Below are 22990 nucleotides of genomic sequence, written 5' to 3'. Positions count from 1 at the left end.
CATAATATGTTTAACTATCTGCATTACAAATGCAATATTTTTGTCATTGTGGCCATTGAGGCATACATACGAAGCACAAGACAATTTCATGTGAATTCAATGGAACTACTCACATGAACAAAGTTATTTGTGTAAATCCTTTGAGGGTCATAATTATTTGTCTCTATATTTAGTGTTCATACAATTTCAAAAATAGCCACAAACTATCTTTTAAATTTGAGCCATTAGTTTTGCATGCAAAATCATACTGCTTTACAAACGACACTTCATGCACACAAACAGCATTTCCATATGTATAGCAAATAGTTGGACGTTTACCTGATTCACATGTGCAAATTCTGTTTGTCTACATTAATTGTTTCTGTTGGGTACAAATAATTGTACATGCAAAACTGACAGCACTGTGGAAATGACATAGGATCAAATTTTAAAAGGGGTCTCAAAGCACATACTGATGCAAGTGTATTCTTCTTGAAATGAGGGCTATTCTATTACAATAGATTCATTTTACTTTTACCTTTTTTGTAAACTGGGAATTCAGTATAAAGAGGGAAGCCAGGATAAAACCTTCAGCCACAGTACTGAAAATAACTAGTTTTATTTTTAGAGAAGTGAGTGTTTTTTCCATTCTGTCCCTTTCCACAACATTCCTTTTCTCATATACCAGCACAGTACAGCTCTGCAACATTACAGAAGATGTTGACTTGGCATTAAACAAAAACTCCAAAAGCTATAATGTTTACAAATGTTACAGATCTTTAGATGTGTGAAAGAACTGCTAGGTTTTATAGGTCCTTAGTCTAACATTTAAAACACATAGTAAATTGTTGTGTACTTCTGGTGGACTGTTTTATGACAATAATGTCAGTATTAGTTTCATGAATTCATAATTGCTGGCAACTTTTATGTTATATTAATCAGGTCATCTTATATTGAGGAATTAATAGATTTTTCAAAATCTTTCACAAAAGAAAAATCAAAATAACTATGTTCCATTTTAAAGAATAGTGAATTATTCAGATAAAAATTGAAAACAGGAAGTTAACAGCTTTTCTAAAGCCGATGCAACCAGAGGGACACACACATCTGTGAAGACCCACGCATCCATAATCCACAAACCTATATGTGTAGGTGTAACCCTTCTGCTATGTGCCTATAACAGCAACAAGGGCGAGGTTCAGTCTTTCTGGGGTCCTTTCCTAAAATAAAATAAACTCGGATTCAAGCCCTCATCCAGAACTGTACTCCCATTTTTGGATTTTGGAAATTAAAATACAACTCCCTGGTCATCTTTCACAGTGATTCTTCCCCACTTGCAAGGTGGAGAAGAACAAGCAGGTATCTTTGGGAACAGGGAAGCACAAATACCTTTTATTCGGGATGGGAGTGGAAGGGGAAGAAAGGAATAAAATAAACAAAAGTAATGTGAGAGCTGTGTGTGTGTGAGTGTGTGTGTGTGTGTGTGTGTGTGTGTGTGTGTGTGTGTGTGTGTGTGTGAGAGAGAGAGAGAGAGAGAGAGAGAGAGAGAGCAAAACCCAGTGACTGTGTCAGTAGCATGGCCAACAGCATAATTTCAATGTATTAATTGTCTGGCTTGTTGTCCAGAACTCTTAGTCACAAACAATCCCCGTCCACCTAAAACACTACTCATAGGTCCAGGTAGACCCAGTAGAAGTGAGGTGGGGGCACCATGGGTTGTCTCTCGTCTCGCTGTGTGCTCCAGTCTAGAGAAATCCCTCCACTCCCCACCAGGTCCTACCCCAATGTGCAGCAATCTGGTTCACTTTTGTGACGTGTTCTGCTGCTGGCGTCTGGTCAGACCCTGCTGTGAAGCTCAGCTTGTGCCACTGCCACTTGGAATATTGTGAAGCCACTCTGCATCATCACCACTTGCCAAGTCAGCTCCGTGCTACTGCTGCTGAGCTGGTCCAGTCCTGCAGCGTTCAGAATCTCTAAATGGTAACCAAGAGCAAAACAAGACCTTTGGACAGCTTGCCTGTGTGATGGCCACACTCATGGCCAATACTCAGAGACCTCCAGAGCTAAAAGTATGAGCTGATACAGTTTAAGCCAAAAAGTCAAGGCCCTGTATCCAGGGGCTGTGGCAAGTCATATCCTCTGTGGACTGACACAGAGAGGGACTTGTAACACATACTCATCAGTGGTTTACTCCTGCTCTCTGGGAGAGAGCTCCTGGTCTCTAGTACAGAGCCCATTCCTTGCTGAACTTGAATCCTGTTCCCAAACTGAAGTCCCACACCTGTAAAGCCAGGGTAACCCACCTACTCCTGGACATTTCTTACACAATTCCAGTGCCCCGGTATGAGTACAGTAACAATCTATTATGGCTTACACAATCCGAACATACACAAATGCCGACAAAAACAACAAAACACTGTAAGTGAAACTTTCTGCTCCCTCTACAGCAAAGAGATGAAAAGCTAGCTCCGGCCAGCATCATTTGCATGATTGGCCATGCAGTTCATGACAGCTAATTTTTCTACTCTTTTCTTTAGTGGGAGTAGAGTGTTCCCTCAGGAGTTTACAAATGTATCACAAATCTTGTCATTACGGATGTAGCTGGGATTGCACCAAAATACATGCAGTCTTCCAAGAGTGTGGGCAGAGAGCAGAGAATTGCATGCAAAAGTATATATACATTTTGCGTAGATCACCTTGTTGTGTGAGTCTTTGAAAACTAGGTCTTGCATGACTAAAGGTAGGAGGAATATTTTAAAGCTGTTAGCTGTATTTTTTCAGAAGGAAGTTCAGATTGATAGCAGTTCTGAACAAATTGCTTTTATGGACAGTTGCAAATGGCTAATTGTTTCCTGATTCTGCAGCAGAAATGAGTTATTCTTGATAGCAAACAGAAGATATTAAGAAAATGCCTGATCTGTAACTGTAGAGCCTCCAACTTTCTGACTTACTGTCAGATGACATTCACTTTTTTAGATGGTAATTATAAAGTCTGGATTTTCTGTGGAATGGATATCAGCTCAATGAGATCATAAAAGAGGATATTAAAGGCTTGAATCTGTGAAGCCTTCATCCCAGTTTTACTCCTGTTGTGTTTTTTTAAAACAAAGCTGTTGCCACAACTTCTCCCTTTCGTCTTTCTGCTGGTGATGGATGAGCTCAGGCCCCTTCAAATTAGTGACAGATAGAGCCCAGAGCTCTATGCTGGATTGGGTTTGATCTCTGGTAAGCTTTTTAGTATGACTGTAGTTCTTTTATTGTTTTAATATGTTTTCTCTGTAATGATTTTACCTTAAGAATAAATATGCTTGCTTAGTAGGTGCTACGTGGTAATTTATAACTGTGTGTGATACACTGGTCATAGCCTTTATAGAGAAAACAAAGCCCAGATGCTGACCTTTTTAGGCAGTATAGCTTGTGGAGGATATCACAGTGTAAGGGTGGGGGTTGGGCAGCCTTAAAATTCCCTATCTGGAAGGAATGAGGCACGAGTTTCCATACAAGAGAGTTAACAGGCTGGAACTGGAAGCATAAAGTGGCTTGGTGGTCCACAGGTGTAGTGGCCCTCAAACTGTGACAAAGGGTTTGTCTAAACTAGTTAGTGCCCAGCGCTCCAGCACACTGTGAGCTAACCGTCTGTTTGGACCCGGCCATTGTACAGTAAAAGTTCCCTAGTGCATAATGTAGGGAAATTTTAGTGTGCAGCAGCAGGGCTTACATGGACAGTTAGAGTGTGGCACACTAGAGTGCTGGAGATGTACACCCCAGCTTGCTGTGCGCTAGCTGCTCATGTAGACATGACGTAACACACAACCAAAATAGCCGTTAAATGTTCTGGAACCTTTGGTATACTCATCTTCATCACTAATGCATCCCAGAAAACTATCAAGTAACAATATTACTACTTCTTTGTTCTGTAGCACCTTTCATCTGAGGATCTCAAAGCATTCTATAAACACTGCTGAAGTTTCACAACACCCCTGTAAAGTAGACATGTATTATTGTTGTTCTCACTTTCAAGATAGAAAAAAACAGGCACGGAAAGGGTCTGACTAGCTTGACAAGAAGGCAAAGTTGGGAGAACACCAAGGAGACCATATTCCCACTCCCTGCCTACAACCAGTATTGAACATTATCTGCTCATCTTTATATTATGAGTGTAAATTACTTTGAAGGAGGGCTATGAGGGCATGTATGATCTTAGTATCACAGCTGTTGAAAACGCTTTTACATGTCCTCAGTGTATTTTTTGGCTCTGTGCTCCGTTGGTGGGGAATTACATTTCTAGAAGTTACGGGCAGGAGTCCCATTAAGTACAGTCTATCATTTGACTTTAAAAACCTCCTTCAGTTATGGACTAATTTGTGTTGCATCTATGCAAACTACAGATTATTGCAAGTCCAGTTTGAAATATAACTGCAGGTGTTCGTGATACCTCTGAACCGAAACCTGATTTTACCATCTTCCAAACTGAAAGCATTTTCGCTCTTTCCCATTGCAGAAGGTTTTGGAACCCAGAAGCTACCTCCTGCCAGTAGGACAATCATTATTTTGGAATTTCCACCACCTGACTATTTAAGTGTTTCTTTACTTGATAGCTGGGAAGCGGAAATCAAGCTGTGATTGCAGTCTATGCATTGATACTGGCCACTTGTGCAAGGAGATTCTGCATGCTTTAGATAGGGGAGAAAAACAAATGCAACATGCCACTATACATTTAAGTACTGCCAATGTTTGGGAGTGAGAATTAGGACAACAAATACCTCAAGGTAGATGTTAAAAGGATGCTGAAATACTGCTGAGATAATGTGAAGCCACTAACTGGTCTAAAACCAATTTAAAATCAATCTCTTCTCTCCATGTCATCTCCACTCACTCGTCCTTTCTACAAAGCAAAGCAAGGAGGATCTGTCTGTGTTGAGAGAGACATGGATAGGAAAAATAGTTACTAAATTCAACAGGTGCAACTTCCTGCACAATGAGTGTGAATACTGTTATTTCAAATGTTTCTCCAATGTGAATACATACTGTAGAGTAAAAATGATGCCTAGGTCTGTTGTAAGGGCTAATTAATGGGCTCAATTTCTGGTTCTTCTCCTTTCCTTTCCCCCATTGGGAGTGTAAAATGGTATGAACTTTAAGTGTACATATTTAAAGTGCTATTTCATGCACAGCTGCATTGTACCGTATGGTACTTAGGTCCCACATAAGGGAGAGTTGACTTTTCTGGAGCTGGTGGTGGCATGAGAAGCTACTTGTTCCCTTCCCCATGTGGGTTTCATAGGCACTGGCAAAATGTGATACTGTCCAAACTTTTCTCTTTGTGGGGGAGGGGCGGAAATAAATGTTACCTCTTCCTGGGTTACTCTTTTCTTGATTATTTCAGTTAATATAAGATTAAAAACTATTAAAAAAAATTTTAAGTGAACTTGGTGCTGGTGAAAGACGCTGGCTTAAGCCCCTTGGAGGTTTGAATGCCTACTGATCTGGGGAACTACAGATATAGTTTGGGCACTGGCAGTGCAAGCGTGGCTCATACTGCCCTGGTTATGTTCTTCAATCCTGGTCCAGGAGCAAATTCTAGGAGGTGTAATACATGGTCTATTGATTCCGTGGACCCTGTTGAAATTGCCAACAAGAGTGTTAACTACTGAAATGATGACTTTACTGAGGGGGGCTGAGACTTAGACCACCAAACTGACTTCACACAGACCACTCTGACCATAGTGATTTTGGGATAGAATGATGGGGGATGGATTTGAACTCGTGAGCTTGAGACGCCAATTTGCACTGTAAGTGACCTGTGAAGTCCTCAGCCATGGAGCAGATCACCCAGCCTTAGAAGGAAGGGAGGAAGTGATCCAGGGCCTAGGAAGATGGGAAGGATGGCAGGAAGATGACTGTGGAAAGGAAGTGGTGGGATACAGTAGGTCGAGGTGAACAATGTGACAGAAAGGGGCAAAATGTGAACTTCATCTTGTTTTGTGCAGTCCATTTTGTTTCAAGGTATCCAGCATTTAATGTAATCTCCATATTGGAGGGTGTCACTTACATTGTGTTGCAACCTCCATTGTGAATTACAGCATCAGTTTTGTAGTGGAGCTTCACACCTAGTTGAATGATTATGTCAGAGAAGCTGGCACAGAGCAATCTAGAGCTATTAACTATTTCTTGCTTGAACAACAGGTCTTCTACCAGCAGAGTCATCAACTTTGAAGGAGACTCTGCACAGAGGCTGGACTGAGGGTGCTGAAAGCACATGGGCTAAAAGGGGGACAGCCATAGTTTTAAGAGAGGGATGCTTTTCTAAGCAAAGGGCCAAACCACTGCAACATTTAAGAACACCAAGTTTAGGGTGGCAGGAAGGGTGACCAAGCCTAAGGATGCTGTCCAAACCCAGAGCTCACGGGGTTGTGGTGAGCTGAAAGCAGACTCTGGGTGCTGCACTCAGGACAGTTTGTTGTTTTTCGAAGATCCATAAGTTTTGAGTGTGCTTACTTTAAGAGTAAAATGATTGTGGTAAAGAAACTCTTTTTCTAAGCCTGTGTTCCTTGCTTCCCTGCCAACTTGTCCCTGAAGGGATTAATCAAGAAACCATAGCTCTCGCAGGCAGGTGAACTCTGGGGCAACTTGTCGAAACAACTGAGGGTGAGAGAGGGCTGAGGCTGTCAGTTCCAGGCTCAAAGGTAGCCAGACTGCAGAGCCCCATATCTGAAGGAACGGATGCAGGCGTGAAGTCTGTCCCTGGAAGCGTGCCTGAGAGACCCAGAAATAGGAACATGACCAGTCACTTGCCAGATGAATGGGTGCTTAGAAGCACGTGAGATCCAGGAATTAAGTTCACTCCCAACTAAGGTGATCAAATAGCAAGTGTGAAAAAACAGGACAGGGAGTTGGGGGTAATAGGCACCTATATAAGAAAAAGCCCCCAATATCGGGACTGTCCCTATAAAATCAGGACATCTAGTCACCCTACTCACAACAAGTTGGTGACCATCCAGAGAGGGGGACTCAGGGCAACAGTGAAAGTCTGTGGACATTGTGGCCTTAAACTGATGTTTTCTGATTGCACTAAACCTGGATTTGCTCAGTTAATTTTTTGTTTAGCCCTAGGGAGAATAAAGGATTATTTTCCGTCTGAATATAAAGTTTTCATGTTCCCCTAGTAACAAAGGGAGGCTACAGATGTCAACGTTCATGGTAGGTCATTTCAAATTTCTTAATACCTGATTTGCAGGCATAATCAGGTACTTAAACATCTAGGGTGGAGTTTTCGGAAGTACCCAGCATTGGCTTGGCTTGGTTCCCATTAAAGTCCGGGCCAATTCTTAGTGGGTTTGAAAATTCCAAGTGTAATTCACATTATTGTTCCTGCTGGATACTGGAATTGCTGGATGTAATTCTTTGCCCTGTGTTACGTAGGAAATCAGACTAGATAATTGTAATAGTTCCTTCTGCCATTAAAATCTATTAGACTCAATGAATCTATTAAATAACAGGCACAAAATGGAGTCACCATTGAGGCTGAACCGAAAATTTGGTCCATCTCTTCAGTCCAGATACGCTGTCTAATCTGTCATGGTAAATTCAATTTATTTTACAGTGCTTCTAAATTTTTAATTTTTTATGTGCTGCAGAATTTGATATTGAAACACATGTACTGAAGGCTTTGTCAGGGGAAAGGTGGAGGTTTTAGCATTTGGGTTGAGGCTGGTGGGGTTTTTTGATACTATTTGAATACTAAAGGCCCCGCCCCCAGCCTAAGGGGAGGAGCCACCGGATCCAGGACTCAACTGATTCCGTGGGACAACAAATGAAAAAAACAGGAAGGGGCATGAGGGTCAAAGGGTCAAACGAAGGGAACCGGAAGGGGACACCGAGCAGAGAACCCCAGACAGCGTCCACTGCTCCCAGAAGGTGTCAAGGGAGTCAGCGGATGCCACCCAGAGGAACTCCGCCCGGATACGTGAACGGACAGAGGAATGGAAGTAGGCCCCACAGTCAGGTGTAGGAGACAGTTTGGCATGGACACATTGGCTGAATATTAAAACAAACAACACTGAGCTAGTTCATTCTGTTGTTGCTGAAATTTGCATCATTTGATTTCAAAGTCAGCAACCGGGCAGAGTTATTTAAATACTTTCATCCATTAATTACATTAATTAAATACTTTATTTAATTAATTACTTTGACCAATGTAGAGAGAAAGATGATTTGTTTTCCTGACAGATAGGTGGCTGTATAATGCTTGTGGCTGATTTTAACAATATGTGACTGTGAGAAAAAAAATTAGAGCTCATTAACATTCACTCAACCCAGTGTCTGCACCACTGATCACTGCTTGGGTCACTGTATGACTTAAAATGCTTAAGGAATCTTTGTTTGACAGGAACCAGCTGCTGTTGCAGGAAAACATGGATGATCTGATGTCTGGCTGAGTGAATATGGGCTGTAACTTATAATCACGGAGAATCTGAATAATCAGAGGGTGGAATGAGTGAGAGAAGTCTTTTGATTATTGATTAACTATATTATGGCTGACACACAAATTCTATGCTTTGCATGAAGGCATTAGCATCTGAGTGGAAATCCAGGAGAAAGGGGGATAGCCTGTGTGATTGTAGCTAGCCATCTGTTAGGCTTAATGCACTTACTAAAGGATAGATGGGTGCGCACATATATATATATATATATATGAGTAGTCATCATGCAGAATGATTCTTTCAAAATCTGTTTTGAAATTTAATCTGTTAATTCATTTTTTCTCCCTCTATAAATAATTCTAGCCAATAGCTACAATACGTGGTTTATAATTGTTGCATCCTTTCAATGGACTCGAGAAGTTTAGCTCTAAAATGGAAAGTGACGCTGGTGCTTTGACTTGTATTTATTGGGGTTTCTTTTGTACGAACACATTCAGCCAAACATCATGCTTAAAATGCTGACTCATCCGTCTTCGGCGTAGTAAGAGTCAGTTTAGAGGGGTACTGTGAGGCTGCTTAGAGTCCAATCCAGGACTGCTTGCATACCCAGAACGATCACTGAGTGCATTGTGTTATAGATGCAAAAGAAATGCAACACTGCGCCCTCAATGTTTATAATGAATTCTGTAATTCTTGGATGCTATAGATGTGTAATTGACAAATACTGATGTTAGGAAGAAATATATATCGTCTTAATTTTCTTCTCACCTTCTTGCACAAGGAAATTTTGTATGATAGGAGATCTTGGTATGAACAGAGAATGCATTTCCTGTTTAAATTGTACTTATAGTCATTTTTCCCTTCAGTTTCCCTTTGTGCCTGTCATAGTAAAGAGTCAGTAAACAGCTGCATGAACTTTAAGGCCAACATTTGAAAATCCAGTTAGCACCCAGTGACAACAACTCTGAAAATCATATTGCATATCTAGGTCCCTACCTTCAGGTATCAAGATTTGAAAAGTCTGATCTAAACTCCCACAGCTGTAAATTACTGTAATTGGTTAAACTGGCAATACTTATATTTCTAAAGTATGGAGTTCAAAACCTAAAAGTTGAATTTATAACAATTTTTCTCTCAACTTCTTTCATGCAATGTTAGATTAATTCTTACTGGGTTTTTTTACTGTAGCTAAAAAGAAAATGTTTTAAGTCACATGTTTTAAAATAAAAAAGTTGAATTTGGACAATAACAGGCCATTTAATACTTTGATATCTATGAAAATAACCATTAAGAAAGATTTAAAGGATCTAATTAACCAAGAAACACTGCCTACTTCAGTTCTGGAGTTCCTATTAATTAGATTCTGGGTCCTATAAAGAGGGTCAGAATGAAAAAGGGAAAATGACAAATTTAGCCCCAAATGTATTGGTTAACTTGATCATTTAAATCTTTTTTCACCAAATGGTTTTATACAGTAGATATCACAACTTTATATGGTGCAGTCTTCTTTTTTCTAGCTGGACCTTTTTCCAACATGTGAAATATTTTGGATAAGATGTAATTTACATCAGCTACAATATTAGTAGGATATTGGAATGGACTCTGCACCAAATAGAAATCTGACCTGGAAAAGACAACTTCCCAGCTAACACACAAGAATGTGTTTTAATCTATTTAGCTTTGATTATCTTTGCATGATCGTACATTAACAGGGTATCATGAATGATTGAACTATCCGGTTATGAAGTTGCTTAGTTAATTAGGAATACAAAAAGGTTCCTGACCTTGATTGAAAATGCTTAGCCTACCAAAAAAACAAGGAACTACTTTTGAGAGCAGTTATTCTGGCTTGTGTTCTGGTTCTCAAATTGCTTAAAGCAGCCTGATTTGCAAAGTTTCTTACTGTGATTAGAACCTCTTTGGTGGTTATTATTTAGTATGACAGTAATAGAGCTATGTAACGACATGGTTCTTCAGCTAAGCTTCAATAGTTTCCTTTCAAATCAAATACACTCGTGAGTCAAGGTCATGCTTACAGTATGCTGGCAGCACATTTTATAAGTTGGGGCAGGCATAACATTGGGGTTATTTTGCTTTACAACAACTGGAGAAGTGAGAGCTAATGGGGGAAAGGAAAGACAAAGAGGAGCTTACCAGTCCTAGTTTGATAGTAAGGATAACAGTGCAGTGAATACATTATTTTGATGCCAATTCTCTGAGAGAGAGAGAGAGAGAGAGCCTTTCAGCTTTCTTTTGTGGCTGCATGGATAGACTGTGATGCATTTTGATCTGCCGAGAAACAATATAATGAATCACGTGTACTAGTGTTCAGCTTCAGTAATTTTTATCCGCAACAGTGTTTCCTTTCAAGCGTTGTGGGCTTTTAGAAAGAGAGAGCAACCCCAGGCCTTGTTAATGAGAATCCGTGGTATGTTTTACGTTTATAAGAAATCTTTTAAAAGTACATGGGAAAAAATGAAGTGATATATTTTACAATTTAACACTGTCATACTTGTGGAAAGAAAAGGATTTGATGGACTATAACACCAACAAGAATAATCATGGTGTTAGCTATAATGCTGGAGAAAGCCAGGCTGCAGGGTAAAGTGTATGGTGACTTGGTCAGCAGCTTCCTAAAAGCTACTGATTACAAACTTATTCACTGCAGCTAGAGATGCACTCTGCATGCAGCACAGGTTAGCTTTTTGTTTGCTTCAGTGGAATCATGCTTTAATATTTTGATTGTTGCTCTAGAGCTGTTACTGGAGTTGAATCACAATAAAAATAATACTATTACAAAAACCCAACCTTGCAGAGTCTGCATGGAGAACTAGTTGTATGTGGAACAGCCACTAGGCTGTGCTTCATTTCCTGTGCACCTGCATTTTTTTAATGAAGGAGGAGTAATTAATTTGGCTGGAAGGCATGCTTAATTGGTAATGGTAAGCTTAAAGAAATATGGACAAAGTGGGAACCATCAAAATTTTACTGGTTAGGAAGAAATGACAGAAGGATTGCTTAAAATAGAGTTGTGGTGTCTATGAAAAGCGGTTACTTCTGAAACAGTATAATTAGAGTTAGAACTTTTCAAACTGAAAGATTTGTCTAACAAAATGCACTTTTGAGTGTTTATGGCAACTGCATTTAAGCTGAAAAATGTGTATAGAGTAGACGCGGATTTGAGAAGTGATCAATATTTTGAGGATATATTTGTAACTATTATTTTCACACAATCTTGCTGCAGTGCTGCTAAAGTAGGTATGGTTTAATTTCTGAACGTGTGAAAGGGAATTTGAATAAAATGTTGGATTGTAACTCAGATCTCTAACAATCTTCTTTGGTTTTCTCTCCCTGATTCTATCATATAAAACTCTGTTTTAAAATCTACCTAGTTTAATGTTTACAAAGCTAATGGCAGATGCAAATTCAAATTTATGCAGAATGTGACTTAGTAAAATAGTGATAGTATAGAAGATAGAAGCAAAATAGCATAAATGTTATATTTTTTGGCCTGACTACCTACCAAAACTATACTGCATTGTTAGGGTTGCAGAGGAGATAGACCATTGTTATGGATGGTACTTTGGTACTCTGGCTGCATGTGGTGAGAGTGTCTTGATGCTGGGAGCTACCCATTAAATGCCCAGGCACCATAATTCAGTGTTTATAGTAGTAAAGCTGCTTACCTTTTCTAAACTGAAGACCTTTACTCTGAACTCCAGTCCTCACTCAGGAAAAACTGGAATGTTGCCGAAGTAAGGACTGTGGCGTTGAGCCCCACTATATTGTAGTCAGTGACTACTTACATAATTGGAAGTTAAAGCAAGAAAGAGAATTACTGAAAATTAGTTTAAGCCCTCTAGCATCTGACGGATGGACAAAATGACTGTGAGAAGTCTCCAGACACAGCCAATCTTGTTAAACTGTTTTATGCAAATATGTTGAATGTGGCTTTGTTATGTTGCAGAACATCATAAATGCTTTGTGGAGGGTACAATGCCTTGTATTAGCATTAATAGAGTTCATGGCAGAGGTGGTTCTATCTCACAAGATTCAGATCTAATTCTGAAGAAATTCAGGGGTGATTGCAATCTCGCAACTAATGAAGATTTTCAGAATGCTGAGGTATTTGCTTTACACAGGGCCTTGTGCCAACATCCTGGTTCTTGTTTTCTTGGAATAATGCTTTACTGCAGCATTCACTTCTGTTTGCAGATAAAATGGGGTAAACAGGTGAAAGCAAAAATGCTTTAAAGGAAAATTTCAGTGAAACTGGATTTTGCTTTTAAATTACAAAATGATACACAAGGTAGTTCCAGAGAAACTGTTTCATAGTTAAGCTACAAGGAAATTTACTCTAACATGATTGAACGCTTCCTGTGCTTAACAGTTTAAAGAGGGATTTCCGCATGTGGTTAACATGAGATACATTGAAAAATAACAAAATATATTGGTATTTATCTTTCTGCTGCTATGGATAGCTGTGGTTTATGAATAACCTGACCTGTCGGAATCCATCTTTTCCTTCTATTTGATGCTTCATTAATTCAGTTCTGATAACATCAGAGTTTGCATCCAAGGAGAAGATTGTGATACCTAAAATTCACCATTAACTTTCTTACTGGATTAACTAGGTGGAGGAACTGAGCTATGGAAGTGGAACCTTTTTAATTTAAACCCAAATATACTTTGATAATAAGCAAGAATTGCAAGGGATTATTCACAATATCTTGTATTTTTATTCAAGTAGGATACATCAGAAAATTCCATCCAGTGTGAAAATCCTCCTTTTAAATAATAGATCTGTTAGAAAAGCTCATATCAATCATCTCTGTTACAAAGAATTTTAGTTTACTCTAACAAGGTTTTTACTTCATTAGGAAATACATGAATAGGCAGTTTCAGTGGTGCACATTATATGTTTGAAGTTGCAATTTGTCCATTGCTTTATACTGTTTCACAAGGTTATTTTGAGTTTTGGTACCTACAACCATTTGTCCTGGTTCCTCACTGAACATTCAAAAGTGAGATAAATTAGCATCTGCAAATTTATTATAGAAAATCTTTTTAGTGAATTACATGTTAGAAATTTTAGAAATGTCACTCCAAATGTTTATAGAAATAGGTTGAAATAAGAACTACTAAGAACAATTCATTATAAGAATGCAATAAAGACCACAGATGTTTTTTTTCTGATTTCAGTAGAAGGCACTTATCTGCCTTTACAAACAAATATGTCTGCAGTACGAGGTGAAAATTGCTGGCAATTAGTAAACATTAAACGAACAAATTAACTGATTGAGAAATACTAATATGCTATTTACCCTACAAAGACATGGGATTTTCCTATTCATTATTCTTTTTAGATTAAAATATATAAATATTTGCCCATTGAACAAGTCTCAACACAATTTGCAGGTAAAAAACTTCTTCTGCCTACAACAACTCAATAGCTTGTCCCCTATTATTTTCCCCAAACCACCCTTCAGAATTTCCCTCGTATAAAATTCATGCACAGGTGAACATTTGGGAAAACTTATGAATCTTTCATGATGCTTTTAAGAGCAAGAATCTTGGTTTCTTACAAAAGGCAGCAAGTTCCAGGCCAGGGGACACTCCCTTAAGTAATTTCAACTAATACATTCAGGGCCAAATTTACTACTAACATCAGCCAGCACAACTCCATGGACAACAGCGTTGTGCTAGCTTATGTCAGTGGTGATTTTTGCCTTAATGGATTTTTAGTATTTGTAGAAAACCACCACTTACTTCAAAATAGCATAAACTGAGTTTTAGAGAGCACTGATTTTCTAGAAATAAGGAAATGTGATAATTGCTACTCTTCCCAATGAAGGAGGTTAAACCTCATAGGTAAATTTGTAACTAATACTTCAGTTTATTCCTGAAGTTGTTAATGAGAGAGGATTTGTATAATGAAGAAGCCACTCAAAATGCCATAATATATTTTATCTCTAGTGATCAAGCTTATTTCTATTTTTATGAATATTTTAATCTAAAATTTTGTCTGATAACAGTAATCTCCTTTCTTTCTTTTTGTCTTTGCAGCTGTTTTGGAAAGAATTATGGTTTAGATTTTCCCTTGCTAGCCATGGATGTTGCTTTTAGCTCCATGAGGTCACAAGAACTGGATTCCATGGCTACTGATTCATCCCCCATGGTCATAAACATGACTCCCACTGCAGAACAAGATGGTGAAGATGATGCAATGAAGGAGCTTGATTCTGGCCAGCAGTATGAAAAGCCTCCCCCTCTCCATACAGGGGCAGATTGGAAAATTGTTCTCCATCTGCCCGAAATTGAGACATGGCTCCGGATGACATCAGAAAGAGTCAGGGATCTGACCTATTCAGTCCAGCAAGACTTGGACAGCAAACATGTGGATGTACATCTAGTGCAGTTAAAGGTAAGATAAAATTTATATTTAATATCAGCCACATTTCAGCCTTACAGTCTGCTAATGGCATATGCAGTATGAGAGTCAAAAATTTCCCTATTGTATATGTCAACCCCACTCCAAAAAAATAGCATCCTTTCCTGGGGAAAATGGTATGTTGTAGTACTCAAGATATTTGTAGATTCTTTATTAATGTAATAAACCCATCAGATTTATTGAACATGTCCAAACTGTATGGGTACCTAACATAGCACTAACTGAGGATCTGACCCAAAGCCCATTGGCATTAATGCAGAGATTCCTAGTGACATCAGTGGACTTTGGATCAGGCCTTAAAGCTCCCAAGATTGTGTACCAACATGCGTTCCATCTCATATACTCCCATTTCTATGGTGGTTCTAAAGTCCTGGCTCCAGTCCTGCAGAGATTTACATCCATGTTTGATTTGAAATGGGACTGCTCACATGCGTAAAGTTAGGCATGTGCGTAAGACTTTGCAGGTTCTGAGACTTGGTAAGTAATATGTAATGATCAGATTTATAAAAAGCACAACCAGTAAAACAGCAGGTTTATTTTTGAGAACAAAATTGCATTAACATAGGTGGACTACACAAAATCTTCTATAACAGGTCTTCTTTAAATAAATCGTTTACAGCATGTCGCATTGCTGGTTTTAAATTTCAGTAGTCAATTTTTAAAATACTTTAAAGAAATAGAGGATAAAATATAAGAGAGTATTCTGTATGGAAGAAAATGCTTGTGTGCATGGCTCGGTCTGCCATAGAAGATTAAACATCTCTTTGAAGACGCAAAACAACCTCCAGAAATAGCAAATGAACGTTATCTCTTCAGACTGAGCTGTCTTCAGAGTTCTGCATTCTGAGGCCTGTGCTAATACATTATGCAAACCTAGAATTCTTTGGTAATCTATGTTACGGCTTTCAGTACATGTTTAGTATAAGACTAGGGCTTTAGGAAATCTTGAAAAAATTATTCCATGGACTAGTCCAAAGGCCCTGTGATTAGTGCAGAGCACAACAGTAGCAACACAGAGGCACTGGTCTTGATTCTTTGACTCTTGCATCTCAGACAAGCAAATGTAGGTGTCACTGCAAAGAAAATATGCTTAACCCTTGCAGAGGTAGAGTGCCTCATGATGCTCTGCAGTGGCCCTTGTGAATAGTCTAGAAGACGCATTCCTGCCTCAGCCAGAGTTGTTTTGAACTGAATGAGGAAAAAGGTACAATTCAAGCTGTGGCTGAAAAGTGGGATGTTCTTGTATAAAATCTTTCTCTATATCCCCCCAAAGTGTATTATTCCTTAAAATAAAGGTTCTCAAATTGTGGTCTGTGGACCAATGGTATACCCTGAGGGTAGGGTGGTGACATGTTGCTGATTCTTCTCCTTTCTAACTGCAAAAGGATGGCAAAAAGTCATTAGATATCTTATTAATATTACTTTCCATATCAGTAGTTGCTATATTTGCCACAGGGATCGTATGTGATCAGGAAGGGGGATGATCCACACAGTCATAAATGTGGTGGAACATGCTCCATGAGACAATGGACCATGAGACAAAACACATTGGCTGTGTATATTATGCTCCCAAAATATATTTTTACAAAGTTGCTCAATATGTAAAGCCTTTGGATTTTCATTGTTTCTACAGTGTTGCTCAGTGTGATATTTTTATTGTGAAAAGAAGTGATTTTGTTGTTCAGATTTTAACATGTAGTACTACAGCAGCATCAGACACCAAAGAACTCTGTACATATCTTTTCTTGACCTTCTCATGAAGTTCAGACCTGACTTATTGGCAGTGCACATGTAACAGATAATGGTTACAGTAACAATAGATAACTATAGTAACAACTTCCCTGGCCCCAGCTCCTGCTGTTCATTTGGTATATATTTCCACATAAAACTAAACCGTAGGCCTATAAATAGGCTTGGAAGAATTTGATTTTTTTTAAATAATTTTAATGGATTATATTGATGTTTATTTATAACTATTTTTTAGATTTTTTTATAGATTTTTTTTTAATTCTTACAGTTGCAGGAAATTATGGTGGAGTCGGACAATAATTATTGAGATTCAAAAAGTTAAAGCTTTATACCCATTAAAACACAAATTGTCAACATCGCGTCAAAATATATAAAGTGCAAATATCCTTAAATCAAACTCTAAGTTCTCAAGCAGTATTTTTCTTACTTTGCCCATCTGTAAAATTTGATTATAATCGATGGAAATTTCAGTTGTTGATTTGTATGTGTACAGTGAAATCGATGTTAACTGATATGCTGCACATGCTTAACTTTAAGCACATGAATCATCTCCTTGAAGTCAATTCATCTGAGTAAAATAAAGTACTTGCTTAAGTCTTTGTTTGCAGGATCAAGGCATTAATTTTCATCATTTTGTTTCTTGCCTATAGCAGTTTTGTAAAACTAAAATAAGATACCCTATCAGTAGTGGCATTTTAAAAATTTATAATTTAATTCATTATTAATTTTAATCTAAAGTTGCAATAATACAAACTTTGAACTTGGTTTTATTAAAGCCTCAACCTAATTTAAATAAATTATATTTAAAAAACCCTATTATCTGAATTGCTTTGATTCACTCCACCCCATACTCCACTGACAAAAATATCTTTGTTTTTACTCCTCCTGGTACTGCAGAGCTCACATCGCTATATGTCTACACTAGAGCGCTTACCGTGGCACAGCTGTACCAATGCAGTTGTGCTGCTGTAAGATCTCTTGTGTAGCTGCTTTATGCCAATGGGAGGTTGCTCTTCAGTTGACATAATTAATCCACCCCCACCAAATGGCAGTAGCTACGTTGGTGGGAGAAATTCTCCCACTGACATAGTGCTGACCACACTAGCGCATCTGTCAGTGTAACTTATGTCACTCAGGGGGTGGAATATTTACACCCTTGAGTGACATACATTTTGCCAACATAAGTGGAAGTGTAGACATAGCCTAAGATTGAGTGAGCTGGATTATTTTTGTTCTTGTACATCAATAAATTTGTTCACTAAATTCTATGTAAATCAGTTATGATTGTGCGGACCCATTGCCACCAGTGAGTTTGCACTGGTGTCAGTGAGGACACAATATAAATATAGTAAGGTTCAACAGATATAACTGAAGGCCTCAACAAAGAAAAGAATGATAAAAAAATTAAATGTGTACAAAGTGGCATAGTGAATCTTATGTTGGAAACCTTCTGCCCACATATGCTTGATTTCTCAACCTCAATATTATATTAATATTCATTTTTGCATTTAATTTTCCTGGTTTTTAAAGGAAAAAAGTATAAAAGGAGGGAAGGATTAAGGAAAGAGAAATACAAGCAGAAAAATGAAGGTATCCTTCACTGACAACATCTTTATTTTCTACCTGCTCTACAGAATGAGGGCACTGCAAACAACAAAAGAATCACCACCAAACAACAAAAACTCACACCCCTTCATGAATGTTATCTTTAAACAAAACAAAAAAAGAGTGACCTAGTTTTCTTCAAACCTGAATTGTTTCTCTTCCTATCTAGAACGGTTAAGACAAGTCTGAAATTTCTAGTTCCAAACAGTATTCATCAAAAATGCATTATAGTCATGGCTGAACAACATAAAGTACTTTCACTTAAGTAAATTACTTACCAAAGCAAGGTTGAAGTCACAGTTGTTGAACTAAAGAATATCTTAACATTTCCACATAAAACAAGGGAACCAAATAATAATAATAAGCAATAACAATTCAGAAAGGAAAAAGATTGATAGAGAAGACAGCTTCCTAAAACAGCTTCTTTTTTTCCTATCAACAACAACAGGGTAGCCAAGTGTTCAGTTTCTTCAGCTATTTTTGAATTATGCAACTGCAGATCTTCCAGTTGGAGCATATTGGAGCTACATTTTTTCTATACTCATATTCCTCAAAAATTCAACACACACACACACACACACACACCTACCTACCTACCTACCAACCAGCTGAAATCAAGGATAGATGTTCTCATCCTAAAAAGAATTATATTTCAAAAAGCTACGAGCAACTCAGAATGGGGTTTAGAAAAGAAATTTGTCTCTTCTTTAAATGGAATCAGTGAATGCTATGAGACAGATATTTCTCTCTACTTGTGTTACGTAGTACCTTATTGGCTTAAATGGGAGTACTTGTGAAATAAAGTACCAGTCAACATGAGTAAAGATGGCAGAATCTAGCCTTGTAACAGTCAGAACTGAGTATGAAAATTAGTCAGAATGAAGCCATTCAAAATCATAAACTACAGTGTGTGAAGAATTGCGATTGTGACATTTAAAAACAACTGCTAGAGGAGGAGGTATGGCATCTCCAAAAACCACACAGTCTAGGAGATTAAGAACAAGTCTGGAAACTAGGCTTCCCTCAGTTCTAGTCCCACCTATACCACTGTCGGGCTTCAATACTTTGCACTTACATAGCCCTTAACAAACATTAGGCCAAACCCTGCTGCCTTTATTCATGTGAATTCTTCCATTGACCTTCATAGAACTTCTCACTTGGGAAATGCTGGGAGGTGTAGGCCCTTTATTTATAAGGTTGGTATTTATCATTGCCTTCTTTTTACCAAGGAGAAACTGAGGCTTAGAGAGGCTAAGGCTTACCAATAATAGACAAGTTGGTGTGAGAACTAGGATCGGAGCCCAGCTCTTCTGACTCCCACACTTATGCCTGCCAAGTGTATCTTGGGCTGCAGACATCTTAAATCTTAGGTATTTTCAGATTCTGTTTAGGGTAAATATCATTGCTCCCATTTTACAGATAGAGTAACCAAGACAGAGCTGCTCAGACTCTCCCGCACACGCCTGCTTGATCAGCACCCAAGCCTTCCCGGTTAACTACTTCCCTAATATGACAGGTGTGCCAGGGTTTCATTTGAACATCTAATCAAAATAAATGTGTGTCTTCATCGAATCTTCAAACCAAACAAAACAAAAAAGATTTTGGCCCTAAAATATTCTGACAAAAAAAACCCCAACCAAAAACCAAAAGAACTTTTCCTTTGTGCCCCTGTACTGTTTGTTCCTATACAGATTTTAAGTTTAAATGCCTACATATCATGGAGAGGCTGCTCTTTAGGATACTATGTTTTCACCCTAAGAGTGCCTGTTGAAAAATTTCTATCTCATTTTTTCAGATATCAGGAGATTGAATAAGATTCAGATAAATGCCAAAGTTTGTGGTTGGTATCCAAGCTGTAATGATCCTTTTGGTGGAGAAACCAGCCATCTGGATATCCTGGGGCAGTCCCAGTATTACCTGGCTGTTTCTAATGAAATTTTATGCTCATCTCAGCATATTTGGAGCTAAATGCAAAACTCAGCTCTTTGACTTAGCTTTCCAGAGTAATGTCTTCACAAATGCCAAACTATGAACTAATCTATGTACTTATCCAAGAGACTATGAAGAAAGAAAGGGAGAGAGGTATTATTTATTTGTACTTTTAAAAATTTGGAAGGCATGTGGATATTATGGAGATGGGGCCACATAATTATACAGATAGTTTAGACAGCCAGGCAAATCAAGCCAGGCTACCATCTTCCTGCTCCAATATCTCGACATACATTTCTTAATGGTCTCAGGTCCTATGGGGCCTTATTGCACAGCCCCTTTCTCTCTGTTGACCTCTCCCTTGCTGAATTGAGCCTGGTTACAGAGACCTGAATTATGAGGAGCTATCTGAGTTGCCTGCAAAAATTGAATGAGCAAATCAGCTACTAGAGAAAGAAGTGGAGCATTTGGACCTAGAATGGGTGCAGCCTGGTCCAGTATCAGCAGAGGGTGGATGAAAGATCACAGGAGCAAACAGAGCAGCTACATTAGTACTGGGGACCTGAGGTTTTCCTAAGGTAATGGTTTGGGGAACAGGTAGACTGCCAGGAGGGGCGAGATCAGGGAGTCTGTTTCCTGTGGAATGGAAAGGGAAGCCGTGAGATCAGGAAAGGAAGCAGGCGCCTTTCTACCCTGAGGTCTAATATACTTGACCACGGACACTGTAAAAGATGTAAGCATTAGAGTAAACATTAGACTCTGCACGAATGTTGTTTACTCCAATTCTACAGTGCAATCTTTTAATTAATATCTTGGTCAGAATCTGTTAAAGACAAATACGTTTACTGGATACAATGAGCTCTTCAGTATGGTGAAAAAATGCTGTTGTGTTATGTCATCATGCAGTTTAATTCACCAAAGCTCTCATTATGGACAGAAATTTGTTGTTTAGAGTATATGCATGTTGTCGTAATAACTCCTTTCATTCTCAAAATTTCCTAACAAAAGTTAAAAATATAGTTTAGATTGATGGTATGAATAAGCTCTATTAATGTCAACATATTTTCAATTAAGGTGCATCAATATTATATTTTTATCTTGAAGATGGGGTGCTGATGGGAATTTTTGCTGCTAACCAAAATAGTAGCTGCACTGGGATTTTGTCAAAAAAATCTAATTTAATGCTGTTTATTTTTTATATATGACAGAAGATAAAGCATACAGTACTAAATGAAACCTCTTGGGGTTTTTATCTTTGGGGATTTATTCAAGTCTAACCATAGTTCAAAAAGGAAATAGTATTGTGATAGTCTCTGATGTATATCATAGTTCTACTTCAGATCAATAACTAATACATTTCTAAGGTTTCTTGATGCTTTGCATAATCTAAGATATATAGATTGCTCATTAGAATCATAGAATATTAGGGTTGGAAGGTACCTCAGGAAGTCATCTAGTCCAACCCCCTGCTTAAGGCAGGACTAACTCCAACTCAACCATCCCAGCCAGGGCTTTGTCAAGCTGCACCTTAAAAACCTCTAAGGATGGAGATTCCACCACCTCCCTGGGTAACCCGTTCCAGTGCTTCACCGCCCTCCTAGTGAAAAAGCTTTTCCTAATGTCCAACCTAGACCTCCCCCACTTGAGAACATTGTTCCTTGTTCTGTCATCTACTACCATTGAGAACAGCCTTGCTCCATCCTCCCTAGAACCCCCTTTCAGGTAATTGAAGGCTGATATCAAATCCCCCCCTCATTCTTCTCTTCTGAAGACTAAACAAACTTAGTTCCCTCGGCCTCCCCTCATAAGTCATGTGGTCCAGGCCCCTAGTCATTTTTGCTGCCCTCCACTGGACTCTTTCCTATTTGTGCACATCCTTTCTGTAGTGGGGGGCCCAAAACTGGACACAATACTCCAAATGAGGCCTCACCAGTGCCAAATAGAGGGGAATAATCACTTCCCTCGATCTGCTGGCAATGCTCCTACTAATGCGGCTCAATACGTCGTTAGTCTTCTTGGCAATAAGGGCACACTGTTGAATCATATCCACCTTCTTGTCCACTCAGTCCCAGCACTGACCCCTGGGGCACTCCACTTGTTACCAGCTGCCAACTAGACATCGATCTGTTGATCACTAACTGTTGAGCCCGATGATCTAGTAGTAATCATTAGTAGTTATATTGGCAGCGTTTATTTTTTTTCTAGATTGTAGTTACATGTCCATGGTAATATACAAGTAAAAATTACAATATGGTGCAAAGGAACAGTCAAAGAATAAGCACTGGAAACCAAATTCATTTTTTGTTACAAAATATTTTTGTAATTAGCTTTGTTGTTGTCAAAGCAGATTGAATGGCTTTTGTTATTGTAAAGTTGACAAAGAATACACAGGGTATAGGATGATGCAGCTGGTGAATGAAAATGCAACATGAACACTTCAGGATCTGGAATGTCATGCTTGTAAGTGAAAAAGAACAAATTTACACATGTTCTATACTTGTGATTTTTAAATCTCCATATGATAGTAGTCTTTTGGGGGACTGTACGAAGTATATTTAAAATAAAATTCTCATCCATCTGGTTAATCACTAAAGAACATTTCACCAGCTGAACTGATCTTCCCATAAGCCAATCAAAATCTCATGATTTGTAATTGTTTTTCCAAATCAAGCAACTGGTAACCAGTTAGCATAGCTAGGAAGTATATCAGATTTCTCTATGGAGAAGGCAGCTTATGTTTTCATGCAGCTGAGGCTGGGTACCAGAGACAGTCTTTACCTCAGAGCTCATAGAGGATCATGGTTTAATAAAGTTTAAAGCACTTTTCGTTGTTAAGTTAATGCTGCCTAGGCTA

At 38.5% G+C, this 22990-nt stretch overlaps 1 protein-coding gene across 1 annotated transcript in view; it reads left to right on the top strand.

Moving 5' to 3' along the window:
* The window catches only part of AKAP6 (A-kinase anchoring protein 6), a 399793-nt gene that overhangs the window by 86527 nt on the left and 290276 nt on the right, over positions 1-22990 (top strand). Inside the window, exon 3 of the mRNA XM_067534299.1 lies at positions 14469-14826. Within this exon, the coding sequence (XP_067390400.1) occupies positions 14512-14826 (315 nt within the window). The 5' untranslated portion in view covers positions 14469-14511. The remainder of the gene's footprint in view (positions 1-14468; positions 14827-22990) is intronic.

This window comes from Emydura macquarii, unplaced genomic scaffold (assembly GCF_026122565.2).
Source record: "Emydura macquarii macquarii isolate MOO-44397 ecotype Brisbane River unplaced genomic scaffold, CSIRO-AGI_Emac_v2 contig_374, whole genome shotgun sequence".
Taxonomy (NCBI): domain Eukaryota; kingdom Metazoa; phylum Chordata; order Testudines; family Chelidae; genus Emydura; species Emydura macquarii.
The sequence above is the reverse complement of the archived record's forward strand: the minus strand, read 5'-3'. Positions and strand labels throughout refer to the sequence as shown.